We start from the raw sequence: 26,980 nt of genomic DNA on the forward strand, positions 1-26,980 counted from the left end.
ATCGAAGGACATTGAATTATATTTAGACTACCTTTATTCCAAGCTTTGGAATAAAAACTATCAAATGTTGTGATGATACTGTGTCATTTCAGCTGTGAAAAGTGTAATTTCATTTTATTTTTAGACGATAGGTTATTTCACATTCTGCATTAGGATATAAATACGTCACGCGTTGCGCTCATTCACCACAAGATGGCGCGACTGTTCTCTTTGTCGTGAGTCAGAACGTTTTGTTTTATCAGCAGTTTCAACTGCAACAGCTGAATGTAGGTCAGATGTTTACAATGCTAATAAACTCAACATATTATTTGTTATAACACACAGTTCGCTTCGTGTCATTTCTAGATTAATGAGGCCGATTTCAGAAGGATTTCCAGCTATTTCAACATTCATCCAAAGCGTTAAAACGTTTACTTTTGTTTCAGTCACATTACACATTTACATTTCTTCATTTTTATTGTGTTTTGTTAGAAACGTTTTGTTGGAGGATGTCTAGAATGCAGAGTACAATGCTTTACGACATTCTTATACGTTGTAATTATCGATATGTAATTGACTACATTATATACCAACATAACTGATTGCCTGTATTGAGACAATGGATGTAAAATAAATACATAATGAATAAAATATCCGTTGGTAATTTTAGCTGTGTGGATGTACCTGTGCGGAGCCTCACAGGAACTGAAAGTGCTGCTGATGTTCCTTTTCCTCCTGTTGCCGACCTGTGAAGCGCTCTCTTCCCGTCAACTACCAGGCTAATGAAAAGTGCTAGCGACTCAGAGCCCATCATTGGCTGTCCCGACTGCCGAGGCTGGCAGGCAGTGGCGACAGGGAAGGACCGGAGCGACGGACCTTTTGTTGGAAATACCGAGAGAACACTATAAACTCGGACGAAAACGAAGGGAATATAAATTTCTGTTTGAGGTTTGGATTTTCCAAACGGACTAAAATCTCGCTAACGTTCAATGTTAGCTGGAAGTTTTCGAGTCGAGCAGGGATGTGGTGACGCGACTCCACCGAATCGACGGGAAGCTAATGTTAGCCGATGCGCTAACGTTACTTGATAGATTAATCATTTCAGCAGAGCTTTGCAGACCTATTTCAGGATTTTAAAAACTTTTTAAAGTGTTTTCGATAGTTCAACAGTTTTGACATGTTGTATCGTGTTGTCTACTTTTATACGAAATAGAGCTTATCTTTAGATAACTGTTTGGCGTTATCTTAGCTAAGTATATGAAACTAGCAAGTGTTAGCTGCCTAGCTGGCTAGAAGCTAACGTTGGCTAGCGGTCGACTCGTAACTGATTTCAAGCCAAAGAACTCTGCTTCAAATTAGCTAATGCTAGCCAGGCTACAACTGTTTCCACGTCACCTAACTATATCATCGCATATGTACCTGTTAGGTAATGTTATGTTCGAGGCGTTGAACTATATTTTCGAGGATGGCCGTTTGTTTTGATAAGCAAAGATAGACACTTTACTTCCAAATCCAGATATGCAATCATCGAATCGCCAGCTTACTTAATGCTAGCTTGCTAACGTTGAGTTAGCCGGCCAAACTTGGAATACTGCCCCCTGCTCACTTTATGTGGGTTTCGCTTTGAGGCCTTTAGGATATTATCCCTTTTTTTCACCGATAAGACTTTTCACAGCCTTAATGCATCCCAGCCTCTGAATGGAATTTCGATCCTCTGGATGACTCTGGATATTTGTGAAGCTTGACACATAAATTGGAGTAACTTACTTGGCCTTTGTTGACGTTTACTTGGAAATCGTAAACTAACGTGGATTACAACGGTGTTTGGAATAACGGTGTGCTTCAAAGGTGAGATACAGACGCACGTGAAGACAACTTTATGCATAAGTTAACGTTTTGTGTCAGATGTGTGTGACTGCATGTAGTGGATAACACTGATTGTACTGTACTTGAGTTTTTGGCTTAGGTTCAAGTACTTGTACTCTGTTCTCACCACAAGTATTGAATATTACAAGATCAAATATATGTAAAGTCAAAATTTGAGTAGGTTGGTACTAACAAATGCAGTTATAATTGCACAAAACAGGTGACATTTTAACTGTCACGTGCTGGTGCCCTCAGTCTTCTGGCATGTCAGATTTCTCCTCTGGATCTTTGTTTCCTGTGAAGGACTCGAAAATTGCTCCTATGTAAAACGTGGTTGAAGAGGTTTTAAGTCTGCCTGTTCAGAACTGCTCTTTGCCCTGCCTCCACACCGTGGTTTGTCATCTTTACTTTTTGACGTATGGGATGTCTGTGCTTAGTTACGCTGGACCCACCATCTGTCACTCCCTCTCATGGATGCTGAGTGACCCTCCCCCCCATAAACATTGTTGAGCCTGAGTGGCTTGACCTCAATATGAAGCGTTGGTTTTGTATTTTTCTTCCGGTAAATTAGGTTAAGTTTGGCTCCTTCCACCAGAAATAGTACTTATAATCTGAAATATTAAATTTGTAATTAGTAGAGTTAATTAAGCATTTTTTGTCTGGTTAATTTGCATATAACAGGTATCATCCAGTTCTTGAACACGGTTGTTGGAAGGATACAGTTGAGTGTTGGTGCACTGAACCGAACACGGTGGTTTCTGAAAGCAAATGGCTTTTGGCATCTCAGGCGATGCAAAGAATAAGATGAAGGGGCAACTCTGACTGCCACGAAGTTCCTACTGGACTTTTTCCAATTTGTAAATTGTTGTTCCTTGTAGGTATGTTAAATCCAGCTCACATGATTCTTGGATTTTTGTCTAACAGTCTGTCTACAGGACCTAAGCTCCTTGGTGTGGAGAGTGGTTCTAATTCCCCCGACCTTCCTGCCCAGCTGTTGTTAGATACAACATTTACTCAAAATGCTCCAGACAGCACTGCTTTTTTGTTGCCAGTGATTGATTTAAGATCTGTTCTTTTCTGCACCAGTCTAGGTATACTTGAATGTTTTCTGTGGGCAAGTTTATTCCACCTTTATTTAACCATTAGTAACAATCAGTAAGCAGGTTTATCTGATTTTCCCTTATGCTCAGTCAATAAGCTGTTGCAATGGCCGGTGCTTTGGTGTCTGCCAAGTACACTAATTATGTCCCTTCGGAGATGCACTTTTAAATTTGCCCACTTTTTTCTGTTAAATTTCAAATCTGTCTGAAGGGTTTCTGCTTTACAGAGTACAATGCATGATAAAATAATTCAAAGCCTTTATTTTATGTATAATTTTTGAGACATAAGCATTTATTTATAATTTTTGAGACATGAATGATTAACGTTGTTCTCATGCAGGTTTGTCCTAAAAATTATTTTGTTATAGTAATGACTTGTTCTCCATTGTTAAGCACATTTTCATTGGCATAGCTTTTGGGGTGGATAATGAATGAAAACCTATGTCCAATTTCTGGCTGTTGTGGACATTAGGGAATCCCACATTACACAAACTGAACTCTCCTTGGACAGGACTTATATTTTAGAGTCAAATTAATTTGTGCAATGACTCTTACAAAAGAAGGGATTTGTCGGAAATGTTCCGGTTTATTGAGCACAAAATTCCAGCTGTCAATGACAAAAAGTCTTTGGGTTTACAATAAAAATGCAGGCGTATCAATGACCAATGACCTTATTAACAACTGCTTTCCATTTAGATTTCCAGTTCTAAGGCCCTGCATATTGTGCATGCTAGTTCACTTGAGTAGCTCACTGGCACACCTCATGGAATTGAGCCATTGTTAATGTCATTAATTCCACCTCTGCCTTTCTGGCTATGATAAGTTAACACGTCTGCAGTGAAAAAGGACTATGCAGTTCAGATGTCTGATTAGAGACATGTTGCAGTTCACCACGTCTGTGACAGCTGCCCTCATGATTCTCGTCTCTAACTCCAAACTGTTTCTTGTCCTGCTGCCTCCTTTGGCCCTGCTCTGTCCAAACGACGGTTGTAGATGATGTGCGAGGTGATGCCCACCATCAGTGAGGCTGAAGGGCCCGGCGGGGGAGGCGGCAGCGGTCGTCGAGGCTCTGGCTCCCCTCTTCAGTCAGACTCAGAAGGCCACTTTGAGTCGCTGATGGTGTCCATGCTGGAGGAGAGGGATCGTCTTCTTGACACCCTGAGAGAGACTCAGGAGAATCTGGGCTTGACCCAGGGCAAACTGCATGAAGTTAGCCATGAAAGGGACTCCCTGCAGAGACAACTTAACACTGCTTTGCCACAGGTAAGTGAGAGGGACCTTTCAGTTTTAAAGAAAACCCTGCTGTGGAGTTGGATGACAATATGATGATGTATACTATGAGATGATAGCAATTTGTCAGTTGCAGCAATAAACCTGTACTACGCTGTCCTACAAAATTATAATATCTCTTAAGTCTCACCTTGTAAAGGTCAGCACTCACATTTTAGTGTCTATGCTGGCATTTCACGTCATGAACATCGGTACTGATAAAAGGTTTCACTCTAATGAAAAAAGTTTGCATTGTAATCTTATTTGAATAGAAAAATGCCAGTGCCCTGCAGAGATCCCTCCCTGCATGGCTCCTTGCTGCTCTGTCAGCCAAAGTGTAAATCTCACTTTTAGTTGACAGCTCTTACAGATCTTTGACTCCCACAGTGGAGAAAGTGATACCAGAGTCTTGTATGGTTTGGAGACTTGTATGAACGACTGATTGCAAGGTGCAGTGGGGCGTGCATAAAGGCAAATTAGATTCACCATGGAATGGTTTTGCCATTTATATTTTGTTCATTTTTCATGAGTAGTCTGGTCTAATAACATAATGACTGATCATAGTCATTCTCAGAACAGACAGATTTGCGTTTCATGGATTTTTGCCTCAAACAATGGTAATGTGTTTATTACATTTTTCCAGTGTATTTTTCAGAACAAAAAAACGTTGCACTGTAGCTTTCGCAAATATTGTTCAGCCTAACTGTGCGTATAATTAATAATCAATAACCATTACCAATACCATTATAGTAATTAGGCTGTCATAGCCATGCTTCTGTTTCTAGTATTTGCATAACGTAACGTGAAATGAATAGTGATCCCGTCCATCTGCTTGCAGGTCTTTGTTAGATGAATGACTCATGTTTCTACCCTCCAAGGTCTTATATTTAAAACAAAGGGATCATGTTTCCAGTTTTTAATGATGCATAAGAGGCTGGTAATCAGTTAAGCATTGTTGTATGAATATGCATGGGTGAATATGCATCCAGTGTGTAACTTTAAGGCACTGTGTACTTTCAGGGTTTGTTTCACGTTTGTTGAATTAGCACACGGGAGCCATGAGCCATTCAGACTGTGAGTGATCACAGTGCAGAATATAACAGATTATAGATCACAGTACTGAAAGCAGAGAGGTGTGTAGATTGTGAGGAACCACTGCATATAGAATATACAATCCCAACTCCCCTGAAACGTTAGATGGTCAGAACTGATGTTAGACACACTTGTGGGATGCCAAGGCCTTTATTTGCAGCTCTGTGTTGTACAGCCAAGAAAACTACATCAATAGTCAAAACATTCAGACACTGTGTGTGGACTCTGTTTCACCTAATGTAGTATAGAATAAATATATGGAAAAGTAAAGCCTCGTCAACGCTAGCACTCACATTTTTGTGTTATGGATGTTGAATTGATGACAGCATTGAAGGTGAACTACTTACACCATGTTACTGTGCTATCTGAAGTAAGAATGAGAAGCTACCAGACTGTGCATACACTGCACAGTCAATCTGTCATCATTATTAACTCTCAAGTGCTCATACATATAATTACACTAAGGTTGCCAGTTTATTGACTAAAACAGATTGCTAAATGTAATCTGTCAAAATACATAACAAAATGCCAGCAGAAATATTTGTGAGAGATCTCCAGTCAGTCAAGTCATTTACCGAACCTGGCAAATCAGTTCTCCCAAGCTATAGACAATGAAGCATGGATTTATTCAGACTAAAAGCTGAAGATATTAAGACTGTAATCCTGATGATGGAGGGCCTTCTAACAAACATCCACGTGTTTACATTCTTCAGACTTGTCTTTTCTTGTGTTACTTTAAAGGGATAAAAGTGTATGAATTTAGGAAAAGTCATGGACTAGCATAATTGAAAAGTGTTTAATCACAGCATGAATAATTCTCTAAAGGCCTTTTTCAAATGCCTATAATGGTGTCTGTTTTGTTATCATTTGAAATATCAATAATGAAGCCAATGTAAGAAATAATCAGTGACCATAAATCTACGACTGTCCATGTTTCATCTTCCTTTCTATGTTCATTATAGAAGTATTTGAGGCCATTCAGGCAGATGATAGCAACTGAGTTCATATGTGTGCATCACTTTGTGCACGCTGCTGCTTATGCTGCTCTGGTGTTTTCAGCTGATTATCTGGCTGTCTGCCAGGCCTCCTGGGATTTGTATCTGGAAGGCATGAAAATCCAGCTGTTAAAAAAGTGGAAGCACTTTATATGCTGTAATCTGGTCTTAATACACAGTGCAACATCCTTTTGTTTTCACTGTAGTTTTCTTCTAAACTGCAAGTCCAAAACTCCTTTTTGGCTGTTTCACTTGATTCCACTAATTGATGAAAAACATGATGTAACTAATGAATTTGATCACTTCATTAGTGTTTTATATATATTTATAAATATTCAAAAAGTATGCTGATGACAACATGCTGTCTATACACTCTTTCAAAAAATCAACTTTTTTATCCCACTTGAGTTAGTAACCCTGTGTATCAGTTATTTGGGGTTGTTGTATTAAATCCTGACTTCAAATGTCGATTATAATTATTTGTAATGAAACAAATCTCAACAAACCCTTTATAGAATCCTGATTTAAACGTTTCTTATTAATTTGAGGTCATCTTAACACTCTTACACAAAACCCTGTTTCGAAATTGAAAATTGTCTTGTAGTGCTTGTTTTGGCTGTGTGTTGGGCTGTCAGCTCTAGCTTTAGCTTTCGGTGGGCCTTGTTTTCATCCTGTATTGATGAAAGAATATTGAATGCATCCACATTTGAAATTAGATTCACGCTTGGTCACGGACGTTCAGTTTGTAGACTTAATAGTGGATGAAAGATGAAATGATCACGGTAACAGCACTTTTCAAGAAGTATTTGCAATGAAACATAATTGGAAATTATATAAACAAAAGAGGAATGTAAACTCAAGAACAGGACGAAACAAAGCTGGAACAGCAATTACAGTAGCTGTCAACCTGATAACTGCATTTAGATTGTTTTTACATTCCAAGTCAGCTTTGAGAGAGGTTTAGAGATGGATTTGGTGCCATCTTGAACCATTGAACCGGAGGGAGCAGGTCTTCAGGCTGGAGTAGGTACATTAATGGGAGGTGCAAATTTCTCTCTTGTTCACGCCCTCCTGGTGAGAGTACCCTTCGACTGGAATGCACAAACATTCCAGGGCAGCTTGCTCACATGTCAACAGCTTTTCTCCACTCCAGTGGTGCCGTGTTGAATGGTGCTTATCTCCTCCCTTTTCTCTGATTTTTTTTGGTGTATATGTTCTGTGTGCAGGCCTAATTGGTCCAATGCTCCCACAGCCAATGTCATCTTGTGGATAGCTCCGTGACTCCAGTTTTAATGTGCGCACAGATAGATTTCTTTAGTTATCCAATTTTAGCGGCCACATGTTGTGACAAAGTCAATTTCTGTGCTTCTGTGTTAGCCAAAGCTTTTAATAGTTTTGCTTGAAGTGGGCGTCTCTGGGTGTGTGTGTGTGTCTGCTGGCAGTGAATTTCCAGCTGTTTTCCATAACTTCTGTGAAGGCAGTAAAAGATGAAGTGGTAGTAGTTATCTACGTGTTTGGTGTTACTGCCACACTCTTTGTCAAGTGACACTCCAGACAAGTGCTATCCTCTCCTAACTCCTCCTTCTGTAGAAAAAGGAAATTCAAGAAAAGAGGCTAAAATGCCCCCTTCTTTTTTGTCAGTAGTAAGTAAATAGTCCAACAGGCGGCTGCCATTGACCATTTGTCATGGCCATTGTTGCCGTGTTGATGACTTTTTCACATGGCGATGTTAGTGTGTTGTTTTTAGTGTAACACTGTGATGTCTGGTGAAGCTCGTGCCTGAAGTTTTACATGTGAATCCTTTTCTGAATACAGCGTTGTTGCATCCAGCATGTGAATTAATGTTTCACTGTTCCATCATCAACTCTGGTTTGGTCAAAATAAACCCAATTCAGCGATTTCGATGTGAAAATCTTGTGGCTCTACATGCTGTTGTCCCCGCTGCCTTTTTGTAATTACTATAGGGCTAGCCTGCTGACTGAGAGTTTGTCACTGTATCACTTGTGATGATCACAGCTGATGTATTCGTCCAATAGCCAAATCCACGGATACCACAGTGCTGTGCTGTATAAGACTACAAGACACAATTTTACAACTTTGGAAACTTGTTGCTGTGTCAGTTATTTTTTCCTTTTTCTCCACAATTGTGAGGTGCACAGTAGAATGACGTTCAGTGATGTGCAGATCTATTTCATTTTAAATGAAAGACAAGGTAGGAAGCACTTCAGTCCTTGAGCTGTTAACATTAAGCTTTAATGAACAGACCGTAACCTTGTATAGCTGAGAATGTTGTGTTTTCTGTCTGGTCTGAACTGTTGTGCAAGATACGAAACTCTTACAGGCTGTAACAAGGAAAGAGGAAGAAAAACAGGTAAAGACCTCGGTATCGATGGTGTGGTTTGGTAACATTTGGTATAGTCGGCAAAAAAGTGATTGTGTTTGTGTGACAAAAGTCAAACTGGGCAGTTGTTTGTGATGTTTTGCTCATGATTTCGAAGGCTGTACTGACCAAATTCTATATTCTGGTCACTGGCACAATGGCATGAATTGAGAGTGCACAGTGGTAAGACAGAGACAAAGACTGGCTTGTTCCGCATAGTGACATGAAAGTGACAGAGTACAAGTGTTGCCTTTTGCTGAATGTGAGCTGAATTAGAAACTTAAAAGGGAACAGACACAAGACCAAGGAAAGTATAAAAGAGGGAAGATTCATTCTGTCATCAGACCGACGTTCTAGTGCTCTGCTTGGTGCCAGAATTTGGCGATGGTTCTGTTGAAGCCTGTGGAAGATGCATGGACAAACCCACTAAAACCAATCGCATCTGCGTTATATGGCCTGTGAAGAAGAAATGTCTCTTTCAAATGAAAGAACACGCTTCAGACAATAGCTAACAGGTTTAAAATGAATTTAGTTTTGGTATTATCACAGTTTGGCTAACTTACCAACGTTGTCAACGTACAAACGTACAATGCAAATAATTTACCATCATAGAGTAAAATGATGAAGTATTAACATTTTATAGCCAAAAGGTCAAAGGTCAACTGTACTGTGACATCATAATGTTCTACAAAAACACTTTTCTGGCCTTTATTCACCAGCATAACTCAGGAACAGAAGGCAGATTGTGGACATATTTCACATTTGGTCAGATACAGAATTGGTGACGCTAATCTTTGGCGTCCACCTTGAAACTGTGCTGGTTGTGTAGATCATCTGTGCTGCTGGGTTGAAGATGTGTGTGTGAAGCGTCCATGTTTTACAGTTTGAAGCTTCTTTGCAGCAACATCCATATTTGAAGCATTGTAGTCCAACTCAAGATGATTGGTTCTGCTGATATTGAGCTTCAGGTGGTTGTTGTTGTCTCTGTCAGTCCTCTGTACTTCTCCATAAAAGTAGTCTCTAAGTGAAGACAGCTGTTTCTCACAGGAAATTATTCATTGGGTTCATACATGTCACTATAGCGATAGCGGCCATTTTGCCCAAAAAATACACTTCATATGTTTTGTTAGATTCCTTGAAAGTTGTCACTACATATATTATATGAGCCTGGCCAGACATCGATATAAACTGTAACTTGACTTGTCGGTGGAGGCAAACAACCGTGAAGCTGTAATTCTAGTTTTATTTCATTTATTTATTATTGATTTTTGTGAAGCAGTTGCCTGCAGCAAGGCAATTCAGGAACTGATTAGATTAAGAAGGTTGTCACTCTGTCCAGAGCTTATTGCAGTTTCATTGCATCCTGTCACCTGTTGAAACATCCAAATCAGTATACAGTCTTAATGGTTTCATACAGTGGCTGATACATAGCACCCTTTTTCCAATTTCATTGGATTTCAATTCCATAGATATAGTAAAGATTAATGCCTTTCTGGGTCTCTGTTTGGATGGGAAGTTGCTTTCTCTACCAGCCCATGTAAGAAGACTGTCAGGAGTCAGGACTAGGCAGGTGACAGGAAAACTTGTCAGAACGGGGAAGTGCAACTGAAAAAACCTTAACCTTTGTAGTGTCCACATCACTATCCATTGCCATCAGCCATGCACACTTCATGTATTTTACAGTCAAAGAGGAAAAAGGACCTGTTTGTGGTTTGAAGATACTAAGATAAGGGCTTTTTTACTTCTTTTACATGAGGCTATTTTCCATTAACTCATTATGATTCACTCATCCATTAACACGGATCCCATTTCTAAACGCTGGACCTGAACTTACTACGCTACCTTAACTCCACACCTGGTGCACATGTGTCACGTTATGATGGCTGTCCAAGCTGCAGTGAGAGCTTTTACGTCTCATTAGTTCACTGTGGCTGAAGCGTGTTTTGAAGTTCCTCCTTGAAATATGTACAACTGATCTATTTATATAAAATAACCTTTTTTACACATATTTTAATACACAGAGGAGTTAGCAATAATATCTACTAGTCAAAGTTAAATCAACCTGTAGCTACTTAACAATAAAAGCCTCACAATGACTGAGAAGCAGCAAGCAAGAGAGGTTTATGGGGCATCATAATTTTGTGGGTGTCTGTTCTGGATACAGCAGGTCAAAACACTGAATCACAGAAACTGCATTTTTTAATGACAAATGAATCTTAATTTTAACCTAAATCTGCTAAGAATCAAGGTCATTTTGTTTGACATGCCATGAACCAGAACTGTTTCAGGGGTTAGAATTGAGGATCATTGGGAATGTAGAAATGCTACCCAACTGAAATCTCTCCTGTCTGGAGGTATGGCATTGCCACTGTTACTGTGACCTTTCATTATGTAATCTGTCTTTGCAGCTGTGCAAGAGAATGGCTATCTTATGATGGTCTTTTGTTAGGATGAATAGTATTTAAGAAAAACGACTGAAGTAGTGAATGAGATGTTGCTTCTACCAAATATGCATAATTGTGGATCACAAAGAACTCAGATTACCTTTATGTTCTTTCCCTGCTTATAAGCATTATGAAGAAGAGAAGAACATAAGATATATGGACTATATGTTCAGGATATTCACGTATGCACAGCCTAGCAATGGAGCATGTAGGACAGCGTGTGTTGGGCTGCATAAAGTAAATCATTTCTGTTCAAAATTTAAGAAAGACATTGTATGACCAGGACACAGCGATGAAGGGAACTTGAGGAAAATGTGGTGCAAGCTAGCATTCAGTCAGTTCCTTTAGATTGACTTTTTCTCTCTGTCTGTGTGTGTTTGGGCAGCAAGCTAAGCAGCTCTGAATAGGAGCCATTGTGGCGTCTAATTAGTTTTTGACAGCGAGTCCTCCTCTAGGAGAACAGATGCCCTCTGCACAGTGTCAGATTTCAGTACACGCTATAAGCTTTTAAGAACGGCTGAAGTCATTATGTAGGTGGTAGGCCTATTGGTTCCGATCTCAATTCCAAGCACAGCACAGTCTCGATGTTGCAAATAAAAAACAGCTATTCAGCATTGGCCCTGCTCGGTGTACAGGTACTTTTAATAAGACAGGTGTCAAACAAAATTTGAGTAAGTTAGTGCTATGAAGGTTTCACAATTACATTGACTACTCGTGTAGTGCAGAACAGCTGCAGTTCTATGTTAGAGCAGCAGCCTACAGGAATAGTAGACATGACAGATTGTCATATGCCCACAAAACTTTGTTTTACGTTCTCGTCCTGACTATTTACATAAGGGAGGGGGGGGCTCATTGTCTCCAAATCTCCTTCCCTTTTACAGTGTTGCCAGACCTGCAGTGAAGTCGGTTCCTCTGCCAACAAATAAAAGGCATAATGTCAAAATGCCAGAAAATGTCACATATCTTTTGCTCATATTGCTTTTACCTTGCACGCACCATAATTCAAGAGTGAGAAACCCGTAAAGTACCGTAGTTTTGCTCCTTTATCTTGTGTGATACACATACTTTTGTCAAAGTTACTTTCTTAGATGTGTTCTGGTAGAAGCGTTGGATTCACTTCCTTAAATTTCTTATAGACTGCATGACCAAAATGGTTTTTTTTAATTTTATATTACACAAAAAGAACATTAAATATGGAGCAAACAAGATAAAAAAGAATTAAATTTTTTTATACATTTTGTGTTGAAAATCCAGCCCATGTCCCTACATGATATCTTATGTTGTAATGTAAACATTTTATGGCTGTTTTGAAGCATTGCTCACGTATGCCGTTCCTGTGCTCACATTTGTCTTCACTCACTCAGATTTCTTAATTGTATTCTAATACAGAAACGAGTCTCTGTCTTAGTGTCACAGAGGTGCTGGGATATGCTCTGTGAGGCTGAATGCAGAAAATGACAGTGCAGGGTACAGTTATCCCTGAAAAGCCTTTGTGTGCTCCTTTGTGTTTTGGCACACTGTTCCTTTAATAGGTTGGCACACATATTCGTGTACCCCCCTTAATCCCCTCCCCTGTTCAAAGGCTTACAGAGCAGCTCAGTCCACTTCCAACCAGCATGTCGCTCATCTACACTTGCTGAGCCATACACCAGTTTACCCTGCTGCAGCGAGAAATGGGATCATCCTGAATGCACATGGCTGCATTTGCATGTATACAAGCTTATCATTCTACTATATTCAATCTGCACATTCAAATTTTATTTACAGTATATATTGAGATATTAAACTATTAAAGCTATTGAACTCATGAATACTCCAAGTAAAATTTTGTTGTATGTCTACATTTCTTTAAAAGGTGGCCAACATGATTGAGAACCTACAAAGATAATACAATAGGGTATTGTTTATATCTGGAGTATTGAGTTGCACCGTACTTACATGATAACATGTCGTAGTTGTGTATGTATTATGCATGTTTTAGCTCTATATGAAAGTGCCAGTTTAATTTGAATTATTCTAAGAAAACGACTGTGTGTAATATAATAGTACTTTGCTGTGCAAGTGCACAGGCACATGGATGCTATGTAGTGGGTGTGAGTATCCAAGGGCTGGTTTTAATGGTCCAGTCAGGGTCAGGGTTTAAAACCATGTACCACACCGAGGAACGTCCAGGATTTCTCTTTTTCTGCTACCGTTGAGAAGTTATTACTAATATATAATGAATACAACTATTTCGAACAATAAATAAACATCTGCAGCAAAGGTAAAGATTTTTTATAACTGATAGATTTAATTAACTTCAATTCTAAAACTTAATTTTTTTGTGTGTGTAAACACTGAGTCATGAAAGGTTAATGGAATAGAAGAGGATCATAAATGGCGGATAGAGGCATGGAGAAATCTTAAGGTTGCTGTACAGCTCAACCTCAGCGTCTGCTCTGGAATGTAGGAAGTAAGGCACTCTGTAATTACCCCTGGGCCTGCCTCTTACGGCCTCTTATTGGCTAGCAGAGAGTGCAGACCTCGGTCATAGCCAATAGAAAATTCCTACTTACTCCTTTAGAATCTGTGCCAGTCGCTGGAAAAGCTCAGAGGCTGGAGTGAAGGAAGAGAGAATAGTTGTGGTAGTGACTGAAAAGAACGATCAGTTCCAGCAACCTCCCAGCCCCCTGCAGCCCCCCCGCAGCCCCTGACCACACACACACACACCTACCTCCCACCCTCAAGAAACATAGCAAGAAGGCCTCACTACTCAGGGTGCCTGCGCTAGATTTTTCAGGGCAAAAAATCAGGATGGCACATTCTTTAGGTCCAACCATGCATGTAATCCATAAAAGCAAGTGTGTGTGTGCATGCACCTAAGAAAGCTGTGAGTAATGTGAGGTTTATTAGAACAGGTCTGTTCTCAGAGTGGAGTGGCAGTATTTCTGATTACATTAGAGGTGTTTGATAGAGTCTCTCTGGTGGTGTTTCACCATCTTTTCTCTTCTTCCATTTCAACATCAAAACATGTTGCTGTATGTTTCCTACACTCTGGTATGTGGATGGTGGTGTCCTCATGACCAAATCTGTGATAAATCACTGTGGTGCACATGAAGTCAAGTAGCACTGCTGATAGGAAAGTACAGAGGAGTTAAAGCACTGTAGGACAGCAGACAGTTATCAACTCACCTCCTTTTTTTCTATGTAAATGCGACCTTAGTCTTTTTGGATGGAGGAGCTAATTTTACATGTAGCTTTAAACCAGCAGTGAAGTAAGAAGAAGTTCAGTCTTGGAACAACATCAGCTGATGATCTGATTCAATGTTTATGATGTTTGTTTGCTAAACTTTGCACATTCATCTTGTCATATTGCTGAAAATGTCCTATTTTAAACCCTAACCCGCTCTGTTTGAGGATGAGATTAGACTAGGAGGATAGCAGTGCAGTGTAAAGCACAGGTTGTTGCTAGGATCAGGTAAAGCCAGTGGCTACGGTGGCCGAGTTGTGCCACTGACCATTTTAAAAAAACAGAACACCTACGCTGTTGGGCAGCAGACACAGCAGTTACTGTAGTAGTGACTGCACCTTTGATGATCAGACATTAGATTGAGGCAATGGATTTAGAATGAATTTCACACTTGATTTAAGTTTTAAACGTTAAATAGGCATGCTCCCTCTTTCCACAATACCATCAGATTTTAATCTTTCTCAAGTACAGCGCCTTGAGAAAAAGCTGAGTTTAGTAATCAGCAGTTACATTTACTGTCTTTGTACATTTCTGTTCTAGGAGTTTGCTGCACTAACAAAGGAAGTGAACGTGTGTCGGGAGCAGCTTCTGGAGAAGGAGGAGGAGATAGCAGAACTGAAAGCTGAGAGAAACAACACACGGGTTAGTATAATGTGCTACACACACAAATGCACACAGTTGTCTATCAGTCTTTTAGAATAGAAAATGCTCTCAGAGTGCAACAAACTAGTATTATTTATTGAAACAGAACATAACCTCCACTGTCCACCATTGATGAGGCAAGATTAGTCGCATACTCTTCTGGAAATCTCTGTCAAATTCCTGTGTGTTTCTGTTTTGGGTGTAGATGGTTGTCATAACACTGGCTGACAAATCAGTTTCTATCCTTTAATCCAAACCATTGTTACAAGTCATGGGCGTTGCTAATTGCTCAATCATCAGCATATTTCAACTACTGACAATAAGTGTTAGATTCACAGATAGCTGTTTGCTGAGAAGGAGCGGGAACATACCTCAGCGTGCTATTAATCAGTGCTGTCTCTTGACTATGACCCGCTTACTCTTCTGTACTCTTTGCATAGAAAAGGCAGTGAAAAAGAGTCATGCAAGATCAATAATTTGAGACTATTACTCAATGTTGGACTCAAAAATTTGCATTCAGCAGAGACGTAAACAAAGGAAAAGGTGAAGAAAACATTAATTAAGAACTGGTAAAATGTAATGTTTGGCTGTCAGCCTAACTGAACACACACTTCAGGCTTGGTAAACAAACAGATCCACAACAACGCGACAGCACTAAACTAATCACAGCCTCACCAAAGCTCTGTGATGGCTACAGAAAAACAATCGTATAGTGATTTTTTTCTGGTAGAAAAGGTTTCTGTATAACAAGGCTGATGCTCTATGATTTTGTGTGACAAAAAAAATGTGCAATTAGTTTGATCCTGATGGGTTTCTAACTTGTTAACGTTGTCTTTTGTGTATCCAGCTCCTGTTGGAGCACTTGGAGTGCCTGGTGTCTCGCCACGAGCGTAGTCTGCGGATGACAGTGGTGAAGAGACAGGCTCAGTCTCCAGCAGGAGTCTCGAGTGAAGTGGAGGTCCTCAAAGCCCTTAAGTCACTTTTCGAACACCACAAAGCCCTCGATGAGAAGGTGTGTTGAGAGGAGCGAATGAAATGGGGACGTATGTGTACATGTTAACGTGCATTTCAGATTTTTGTCATTTGCAAGACAAAGAAATGGGAAGTTGAGCAGGTTTGTTTCTATTTGTTTAACATGTTTTTTAGGTGAGGGAGAGACTTCGCGTCGCCTTGGAAAGATGCAGCGCGTTGGAGGAACAGCTCACCATCTCACACAAAGAAGTAAGCAAATTTAAAATGAAGAGAAATTTACTTAACTGTAACTTCCAACTCAACACCAATCCAACCTTTCCAAGTTGTAGGTCAAAATTCATTCATATGATGCAGGAATATTTGCTGGAACAACTGGACAGCTTAAAGGAGTGAATTTAAATCATGTATCATGCATTACATTTCTTTTATTTTCAGCTTTTTCACACGTAGCATGTGTGTACCTGATGAGTGACACATTTAGGCTTAAATTAAACCAAACTGAACATTTGAACTGCAGAAACAGTTGGTTCCCACCACAGTCTGTCATTGCCATCATCATAATTTGTTGCTGTTGAATTTATGATTATTGGGACGCTCTACACAGTAGGAACTAGTTGCTCCTATCCTTGAATTCTTTTTGAGAAGGTTAATGGTAGATTTTTATATTTGAAACAAGTCAAGTGTTCCAAATACACTGATTTCAGAAGTTCATTTAAGTTGTTGATCTTCACAGAAGTCTAAAGTGAAGGTATATTAGTTATCGGACCATGCTAGCGAAATGCAGTGACCAGAACTAATTGCATGTATGATACAGGAATGAACGATGTGCTTCTTTGAATTTTCTGTGCTGACACAAAGTGAATGGAGACGTGGTTTGACGTGCTGCTTTAACAGTCCGATCAGTCAGCTGTTGCTGTGCTGTTATCTTATAATAGATAAAGATTTTTACACCAGGAGAAAATATTGGATGGATATTGGATGTGATCAGCAAACCAACTTTGCATTGCTCCTGATTTTTTTTTTATTGCAGTCATTTTACATACATTCAGTATTGACACTGAATCTAAGGGGTTCATGACTCTTGTCTACACACATGCACACATGCACGCAAAGGGATGTAGAGTCTTCAGTCCACTGTGTACTGAATGGGATTAAGATTGACAAAAGGCCCAGAGGATCTTCGGGAAGTGTCCTAGATTTCCTCTCTGCTTCATGCTGCAGCACTTCATGCTACGGCCATCTTTTGTTCCTGGGAATCAGCCTGGGACCACACACACACACACACCACCACACCAACGCACATAAAATCAACCTCTCGCCACTCTCTGCTTTTATTAGTAACCTCACTTCCTAAGGCAAGGCAGCTTTTTGCTGTTTTGTTCTCCTGCTGTTTGGCCATGTGGCATAGAGTATATTATATACTGCAGCTTATTCATGGGAATTTGCAACCAGAATAGTTGTGGTTTGAACTCGAGGCTCTGGGCACTCGTGGCTGCTAGCTACGCTTCTTTTTGTCTCTGTCCCGTGTACACGTACACACACACACACACACACACAGACTTACACACAGAGTGCTTGGTTTAGTCAAAAAAAAAAAAATAACATCACAACTTATAAAAGGAAGCAAACTAGTTTAGTGCTCTTGGGTAAGGTGGTTAACCGGATAATTGCTTCCATGTTATCACCAGCAAATGACTGACTGGAAAAGGTGTTAACAAACTGCTTTTTTCTTCAGTTGGCTTACCTCAGGGAGCAGAACAGCCAGAAGAGAGGGCTGGCAGATGGAACGAGCGAGGTCAACCACAACTCTGAAAACACGCCAAGCACTAATGGCAAGGTGAGGTTACTCAGCAGCATGTGTGTGAAAGCCAAGTGGGAGACAGGGCCACAGTTGTCACACAAGTGTGTAACATTTGGTTGATTCATGAAATAAAATCTGCCCCAATTAAATGAATTAAAGACATATAAAGTTTAATGTATTGCTGAATCATAATCTTTTAATGTGAGCATTCTTGAGGTGTAAGACTGGGCTGTCCCATTTCAGTAACATTCACAATAAATAATTTGCCAAATGTTAAATCTGATGAAAACACAATTGAAGATGATATAAACTAATAGGAATATGCTTAAACTCTTGCTACGTTAGGGTTTTTTCTGTTTTCCTTCCTTCTTCCATTTATTGAGAAAAAAACAATTCTGTCCTGGCATGCAATGATTAGTTGTGCTATGCTATGTCATCTACATACATGCTTGGACAAGATGGGAATAATGGAGGAGGTGGGCAGGCTGGAAACAGTCCAGGTTACTGCTGACAACTTGTTCTGCAGTACGTATGTATTAGCTTAAAATGTTTAAACTCTGACATCAGTTAACCAGTGCTTTCGGAACAGCTGGTACAGAGTGAGCGTGAGAGATTCAGATTCGTTGTCCGTGTTGCATGACCATTATGTGCATAATAAGCTTGACCCAAATGTAAAGGTGCAGCATCAGTAAGAGGTAAACTATCATTTATCTGGATATTTAACCAGTTTTCCTCCGGGATCAATAAAGTTTTTTTTTAAACAATATCTTTATTGAAGTTTTGTGCAGATATATCAATGTTACACACACATATTTAACGTCCATGAGGTGAAAGAAGAAATAGAAAAGAAAAATAAAGTGCAGCTCATGATCGTGGTCCTGTACTGGGAGTAGTTCTGTTGTCCCAGTTTTGCTCAGCAAATTAGACAAATCTTTGTTCTTAATATACCAAATATAACCCCCCCACACTTTCTGAAACATTTCTTGCTTATCTTTTAAAGTATACATTATTTTTTCCAATGGTAAACATAAAGACATTTCTTTGAACCACTGCCCAGTGCTTGGTCTGCCGATCTTCTTCCACGACAGAGCTGTCACTCTCTTAGCTTGTAATCTTCCTATATTTATGAAGAGCTTTTGACAGCTATCTACAATAAAGTTTTTTTAAGTCTAAATTCTGAACCTGAATTTCCAAACGTCAAAGTAATTGATGTAATGTTTTTAGATATGCCTTGATCGGAGTGTACATTTAAACAATACTTAACAATGCAGAATTGCACAAATAAACTTCACACAGATTAATCAGTCTGAATTTCAGATAAAATCACCACATCTAGTAACAATGCTTTCTAAAAGTCTTAAAGATTTGTTGCCTGTTTAGTTTATGTTTGCTGAACTGCTCGTATTAGGTTGAGGTGTTTTCACACAAAGGCTGTAAACGAATATTCTGAATTGAAATATGTAATATGTATGTGAGGAAAGCAGTTCCCCCGCAGAGGATGCACTGCATGATGGACAGGTTTCAAAGTTTGTATCGGCCAGTAATTACCTTTTTTTTTGTCTTTTTTTTATCAGCAAGATCTGTGTTTAGTCTGACACGTTTAAATCTCTCTAGTCACAATTCTGCTGAAAATAATTTCAGAGTTAGATGTGAAAATAATCTGGCTACACGGCGTTTTCCCCGCTGCTTCTCTGATGTTGGCCCCCTCTCTCGCTCCTCTGCTGATTCAGTAAATTAAGAGTTTATTTCAATCAATCCAGAGTTAGTGGTGATTGTTGGGAAAGATAAACCAATAAGGTTTGTTTTGTTTCTGTTGTGTTTGGAGAAAAAAAAAAAGCTGTTTCTATTCGCAGGTAAAGTTACTGTTTCTGTAAATAGAGTCTGGTGACTTTGGTGAGCGCGATATAGCGGCAGTCTGTTGAAGTAGAAGTCTGTTCCATAATGTTGTCCGACACTTCAAATAACAGTCTGAGCCTGTCAGCCATACTGTTTACGATGAATACAACGAAATAACCTCTTTCAAAGCTTTGTTTTCTGCCTTTACGTCAGTGTTTTTGTGTTAATCTTTCCTCTATCCTGTCGCTTCTGCGCTTGTTGCCTCATTTAAGACATGTTTAAAGAAGGTCAGTTACTCACTTACTAAAACAGTTCTGTGAATTCACAAACAGCGGTCATCGGACGGTTCGCTGAGTCAGGAGGAGGACTCGGGGCCCGTGTTCGGAAAGGTCGGCGAGCTCCAGGAGGTGGTGGATCGTCAGACGGCTGATCTGGGCCAGATGAAGGAGCGCATGGCTGCTATGGTTTCACGCATTAGTGAGCTGGAGGAGGACCTGGACACGGCCCGAAAGGACCTCATCAAGTCTGAAGACATGAACACGCGGCTACAGAGAGACCTGAGAGAGGTTAGGAGGACAGAGTCCATGAAGTGCTTTACAGCAAAGAGATGACATGCATCAACTGCTTCACGTAAAACATGAGACAGAATGAACATAAAACAGGGATAGAAAATGAATGGAAAATAAGATAAAAAAAAATAAAAGCCATGTTATAATAGTAAAAATAAGATAAAAGAAATGAAAAGCATAAGATGGAAAATAAAACACACGGAAGAATAATAAAAAAGTGAAAAATAGAGAAATAAAATCAAGTAAAAAAACAACATTGAATGAAAGAAGTGCTGCAGTGTATAAGGCAAAGAGCAAATTAGTGTCAGGCCTGTGTCAGGAAAGTTAAAGCTAGTTAACGGCTAAAGTGAACAGAGAAGTTTTTAGCTTTCTTTTAAAAATGTTTTACTGAGCTGGTATGTCCCTGATATGTGTCGGTGATGTGTCCCAAAGCTTTGGGCCATAATTCACAAAGGCTGCCTCGATGTTTAGAGCATTACCTCCTCTTCTGTTTTAGTTAGTTATCAGTGTCCTAGTTTCTTAGAAAAAAGTCCTCCTCTCGAAAGATGCTGAAGTCATGTTACAGTCAGGGCCACATTGGCCGAGGACTCTAATGCACATGTTATCTATGTGTAGTCAATGGCTCAGAAGGACGACATGGAGGAGAGGATCACCACCCTGGAGAAGCGATACCTGGCAGCTCAGCGGGAGGCCACCTCCGTCCACGACCTTAACGACAAGCTGGAGAATGAAGTGGCCAACAAGGAGTCCCTCTTCAGACAGGTAGGCCCCGTGCTCTTTGACTAGTGTGTGATGACTGATTAGGAGTCACCGAAGCCTGCATCCATTTGTCCACGACTTACTTCCAAACATTATTACAATGATTTACTCACGTTCCTGCATCATTTAAGATCAGATATGTCATCACACCACACATATCTGCTATAATCTGACTTAGAGTAGATGTTCATTGGTTGTTTTTGCTGTTTGAGTCTCAGAGTGTTCTGCCAGCAGGAATTGCCTGCAGTTCTCAAACCCCTGCTGATGAATTCCTGCTGTATTCACACACTGACCAGCACAGCAGGCACTGAATGGGAGGCCTCAGCGACACTGACTTGTTTCTTTACATGTACTCGCTGAGATGGAGATGTCTCTCTCCTCTTTTCTTATGGGTTTTGTCTGTCTTTGTGTCATTATGAATGCGCTCTTCCTCACTTCCTGCTTACCCCACCCTTTCCCATCCCCTCTCCCCATCTCCCTTTCCTTTTCTCTGTCTTTCCTGGACCTGCAGCCTTATGTCTTGGCACTCTCTTCACCTTGTGAAACTAAAAGCAGACAAGTATTCCACATGCTCGCTAAAGGCTGTTTGCGTTTGGTTTGTTTGTAGACTGAGGACAGAAACCGGCAACTCCAAGAGAAGCTGGAGCTGGCTGAGCAGAAGCTGCAGCAGACCATCCGCAAAGCAGAGACTCTGCCCGAGGTGGAAGCAGAGCTAGCCCAGAGGGTAGCTGCCCTCACAAAGGTACCGACACCTGCCCACCACCCCGTGCACGTATTAGCCCACCTTTTAACTTTTTTAATGGTGAATTTGAGAAGTAATTAAATCATAAAAATGCTGATTAGTAATCAGAAGCTTTGACTGAGTCTTCCATTGGTGTTTATGTTGGTTGCAACTGAAAAATCTAGTAAACAGGAATTGGCTAAATGTGCATTACTTCTTATTATGATGTTAACCGAAGCACACAGTGGAAACCAGCACACGTTATGTCACCAGGACCGTTAGATTAGTTCCTTTACATTACAACCAGGAGCTCCCTGCGGAAGCCACTGAGGAAGCCATTGTTTATGTTACTCCAAATATCCACAGGGACCTATTTTTAGAGGTTTGGCTCATGTTTTTGTCCATTTATAGTTTGACTCTTTGTCTTGGACAACACATGCTGCTGCTGAACCTACACAGGCAATTTAGTACCTTATTAGTACTGGAATTGGCCCACAGCACATATCTCAAGTTAGCATTCATTCTTATTCTCATCTCAGTGTTTTGTGGTTGATCATGAATCAGGCGCCTCCTTTCACATATTTTCAGTAATGTTATCTGTGTCCTTTCTGCAGTTTCTCCCTTCTTGCTTTTCTTGTACTTGTTACTTATATTTATTAGTTTGATTTGATTGGATTTGAATTTACGTTTTTATAGAACAACATACAAAGAAGACACTTTCCATGTTTGTGCAAAAAAGAAAACCAAATCAAAAGAAACAGATTCTATCCTGCATATGACACCAAAAATTAAAAAAGCAAAACAAATTATCCTTACTCTTTGACTGGATCTTAAGCCACATAGTTGTCCCATAGAACATTGCAGATAGATGTGTGATTAGAAATGGAAAGAAATGCCTCAGTATTTCTTTAATGTTGCCTCCATGCTGTTCCAAGACATCGACGTGAATCATCCTTTCTTTTCTCCACCCTCTCATACTTGGAGGAGCTTGTGGCACAATTATTCCACCATAAGTCGCTCAGTCTCTCTCCTGTCTAATACAGCATCCCTCATTGTATCGCTACTCTAACACACGATGTCATCTGTTTGTCTACCTGTTCTGTTCTCAAGCCTGCAAATCAAAGTGAAAATGGTCATTAAGATTCTGTCCTGTTGCTGAATCGACAGCATCTGCCCATTTTCTCCCTCCAACCATGTTAAACTGTGCTGAAGTTCACATTAAATGTACACCCTGTTTTCTCCTCTTTCTGCTTTCTTTCTGTCATTGTGTCATGTTTTTGTGTGGTCTCCATGCTGCCTGTACCACCTCCTTGTCAAACCCCTAGTGTGTTCTGTGTGGCTCTAAAGGCGCTAAGACTCAGAAGAAGGTAGATCAGCTTTGCTCACAGAGCTAAATCCGTCCTCCATGATACTGGAAAACTCAGTTGTGTTCTTTTACTGAACTTAACCGGGCCAATAGAAACTACTGGCAGTATTTATTGATTCATATTTCCTGAACTGCTGAGGAGAAAAATGAAAGAATTCCATACAAAAATATCATCTCTGACGTCAGTTATAGTTTATCTTTTACATAAAAAGTGCCTGGTTAAGTGCAGTATAAGCCTATATATCAAAATGCTGTGAGATCTAATTGAGCCTAAAGCCTGGCCCTGACATGGCCTTCCCTGTGCGCACGTGTGTTTGTGCTTTATGTGCTAGTTAGCTGTGTTGATCAGAACTTCATGCTGGTACCGCTCCTTTTTTCCTGAACATAAAAAACCTTGATGTTTGGTGTCTAACACAAACAGGAAGTGCCAGCTGATTTGCTCAGAGGAGACCGTGCCCATTGGAGCTACGGAAAGCTGGAGCAAGCTGTGCCACAGAGAAATGTTTCCCAGCCTGTTGGCTCCTACATAATTAGGAGCCAATAGACTGATCATAATACTGATAATATCTGCTACTGAACACTGGTTATTTTTTTTAAACATGCCTAATTGCGTGTGAAATATTTAATTAACTGGTCATGAGCCAGTAATCATTGTTCACATAAACCTTCCTAAATCCTACATAATTCCTTTGTAGAACTGTGATGGTTCTCGGTAGATTTGCATTACAGGAAGTATTGGCTGTTGTGTTTTTTTGTAGTCTTTCTGTGGGTCGTGCTGCTGGTGCATGATTGTTGACCTCTAGCTGTAAGTTGGCATACTGTATGTAGATGCTTCCCATCCCCAGCTGTTCATGTTGGTCACCCCATCCTTTTGAAGGACTCAAGCTTTGCATCCAAAATCTCAAACAGGCCTTTCTCAGCGAGGTCCTTCAGGAGGATGGATTACAAAGAGGAGATTGAAACATAGCACTAGAGACACTCATTAGCTCTGAGAGGACTGCAAATACTGAGACACTTTGGTATCTGAGTACAGAAAACATAAAGCAGTTTTTATTGTTCCACATTTTTAGGCGGAGGAACGCCATGGCAATGTGGAGGAGAGACTGAGGCAGCTGGAGGCCCAACTGGAGGAGAAGAACCAGGAGCTGCTCAGGGTGAGGAAGAGGGGACATCTGCTGTCACCACACTAGGCCTACTCCTTACAGTTTTACTGCTTTTGAGAGTCTTAACATGTGTACCTTTGTAAAATGTTTTTCTGTATGTTTAGGCACGACAGCGAGAGAAAATGAATGAGGAGCACAATAAGCGTCTGTCTGAGACAGTGGACAAGCTGCTTTCAGAGTCCAACGAGAGACTCCAGCTTCACCTCAAAGAGAGGATGTCTGCTCTGGAGGATAAGGTGAATAATAAGTGTGATTAGTGGTGCAGTGATGATTTACAGGTGGAAAGTCAGACAGACAAGCTGAGGACACTGCATTCTTGTCCATAATGGATATTTGTTGTTCGTCCATTGTGTGTGTCCCATGACTAGTTTATAATGACATCATATGTGATGGTTAGTAGCTCAGTCACGGTTTTCTTCCTGTCTCTTCTCAGAATGCCCTGATACGAGAACTGGATCACACCAAGAAGTTGATTGAGGAGTCTCACCACGAGAAGGTGAGGGATTGTTTAAAGTCCACCTGTATCTGTGCTCTTTGGGAGAATTTGGCATTCTTAAGATATGTTTTTATTATTTTAGATAATATTTTAGATTTGATCAGTGTGTCTGTAAATGTCCTCTCCTATAGGAGCAGCTCCTGATCCAGATTGAGACCATGAGGGCAGAGAATGAGCAGGGAAGGAGCAGGAGCAACTCCTTACTACACGGGTAAGCCACTGAACTATTAGACCTCACAGTCTGAACCTTTGACCTCTCAGACTCTTTCTGATTGTTTTTTTTTTTATTTGCTCTTCCAGACGGTCCCAGTTGGGCAGCACTCCAGATTTCAGGTATCCAGTGTCAGCTTCCTCAATGATGGACAGCAACTCAGACCATTACGGCAGTGCTCTTGTGCTGCGGCGGCCTCAAAAAGGACGGATGGCTGCGCTCCGGGACGAGCCGTCCAAGGTGAGCTTCCAGCTCGACTGCTGTTGCCTTGTTTATTAGTTGTTTTCATGCAATCCTCATATAAAGATTGAGAACATCTACGCGTCCACTGCAGATCCGTCCCCTGAGATTGTGGCTGACACTTAAACATAGACAGTTTATGTAAAAAACACCAGCACTGGCTACAATTATCCAATCAAACGTGAACATGAGAACTTCTAATTCATGTGTCCAGGTTTGATACTTTTGACCAGGAGTTTGGCAAATTCTTATTAGTTGTTTGATTACACAAAAATTAAGAAAAAATGTCTCCCTTTGAAATCAATTTACTTACTTGAGAGGTCATTTTTGCGCTGTGTCCCCCGTAGCATGTGCATCGCGTGTCTTTTTCCCTCCTCTACCTGTTTCAGTCTAATGTTTTGAGTTCTCTCTGATGATTTTCTCCTTCTCCATTTCCTTCTGTTTGCTTCCGCTCTGGACATCAGCGACATGTAAGTCAGTGTGGTGGAGATAACAGTGACAGTTACTTGTGTCTGTGTGGTGCATTAATGACAAATGCTAAAGTATCCAGCTAACGTCCTTATCTCTCTATTCTCTCTCATTCTCCTGTATCCCTCCTGCCTGCTCTCTCTGTCTTTTTATTCTCTTTGTATGATATCCTTTTTCTGCTTTCAATATCCGCTTCCCCTGTCTGAATACTCTTGATATCTTTATCTGTTCCTCCATTTTCTCTCTGTTCCCTGTTTTATACCTGTGTGGATTAATCCAGGTGCAGACTTTGAATGAGCAGGAGTGGGAGCGCATGCAGCAGGCCAACGTGCTGGCAAATGTGGCCCAGGCCTTTGAGAGTGACATGGATGCTTCAGACCTGGAGGAGGACAGAGAGACAATTTTCAGCTCGGTGGACCTGCTGTCCCCTGCTGGCCAGGCTGACGCACAGACCCTCGCCTTAATGCTGCAGGAACAGCTGGATGCCATCAACAATGAAATTAGGTACCAGCAGCTACATAGCTACCAGAACAAGCACACCACTTCAACCGTGTTACTTTAACTTTAGCATCTCCTTCTCCTTCCTTTATGGTTGCAGAATGATCCAGGAGGAGAAGGAGAACACCGCCATCCGGGCAGAGGAGATTGAATGCCGGGTGGGCAGCGGCGATAGCCTGGGAGGACGTTTCCGCTCAATGAGCTCCATCCCTCCGTCTCTCTGTGCGGGCTCCTCGTTGGGCGGTTCACCCCCAGGCTCTGGCCACTCCACCCCCAGACGCATTCCCCGCAGCCCCAACAGAGAACTGGACCGAATGGGTGTCATGACTTTGGTAATACTTGCTTTACTTTCATATGTTTCCCAACTTGGATCATATAAGCGCACTCCCATGAATAACTCCCGTTTTGAAATGCCTCATTCAGTTAAAGGATAACTTTTGTTTTTTACAACCTGGACCTTATTTGTAGCATTAAATACGACCATTTACTCACCCAGACAACTTTGGTGGCATTTGGAGTCGTTTTGAAGAAATTAGCCCCAGAGGAGCGACGCGTATATCCGTATAATGTGAGTACTCGGGGCATCCATGCACAGCCTCTATATAACGCTATGATATGCTGCTGCTATTCCCCTCTGAGCCGGCGGTTGGCTAGTTTAGCTGTAGTTTGGCACAGCTATGGTTCGTTATTGCGTATTCGTAGCCGACCGCCGCAGAGTCAGTCGTGTTGTGGCTGGCTGCTCGCAGCGCCCGACGTTCGGTAATGACATCATCTGTGTCAGAGGTAGTTGTCTAGAGACGCCGGATGTTGATAACATGCCACCACGGGCTCAGAGGGGAATAGCAGCAGCATATCATAACAAAATATTGGAATATGAATGAGTT

At 40.8% G+C, this 26,980-nt stretch overlaps 1 protein-coding gene across 6 annotated transcripts in view; it reads left to right on the forward strand.

Moving 5' to 3' along the window:
* The first annotated feature begins 807 nt into the window (after nt 1-807).
* Nucleotides 808-26,980, forward strand: part of ppfia1 (PTPRF interacting protein alpha 1) — a 39,855-nt gene continuing 13,682 nt past the window's right edge. For all 6 annotated transcript variants that reach the window (XM_041943894.1, XM_041943858.1, XM_041943869.1 and 3 more), the window contains exons 1-16: nt 808-1,827; nt 3,939-4,208; nt 14,895-14,996; nt 15,844-16,008; nt 16,143-16,217; nt 17,704-17,805; nt 19,938-20,171; nt 20,790-20,936; nt 21,541-21,675; nt 24,091-24,174; nt 24,288-24,419; nt 24,617-24,679; nt 24,811-24,890; nt 24,980-25,130; nt 25,879-26,102; nt 26,197-26,428. In XM_041943894.1, coding sequence (XP_041799828.1) covers nt 3,939-4,208; nt 14,895-14,996; nt 15,844-16,008; nt 16,143-16,217; nt 17,704-17,805; nt 19,938-20,171; nt 20,790-20,936; nt 21,541-21,675; nt 24,091-24,174; nt 24,288-24,419; nt 24,617-24,679; nt 24,811-24,890; nt 24,980-25,130; nt 25,879-26,102; nt 26,197-26,428 — 2,196 coding nt within the window. In that variant the 5' untranslated portion in view covers nt 808-1,827. The remainder of the gene's footprint in view (nt 1,828-3,938; nt 4,209-14,894; nt 14,997-15,843; nt 16,009-16,142; nt 16,218-17,703; nt 17,806-19,937; nt 20,172-20,789; nt 20,937-21,540; nt 21,676-24,090; nt 24,175-24,287; nt 24,420-24,616; nt 24,680-24,810; nt 24,891-24,979; nt 25,131-25,878; nt 26,103-26,196; nt 26,429-26,980) is intronic.

This window comes from Chelmon rostratus, chromosome 1 (assembly GCF_017976325.1).
Source record: "Chelmon rostratus isolate fCheRos1 chromosome 1, fCheRos1.pri, whole genome shotgun sequence".
Classification (NCBI taxonomy): Eukaryota; Metazoa; Chordata; class Actinopteri; order Chaetodontiformes; family Chaetodontidae; genus Chelmon; species Chelmon rostratus.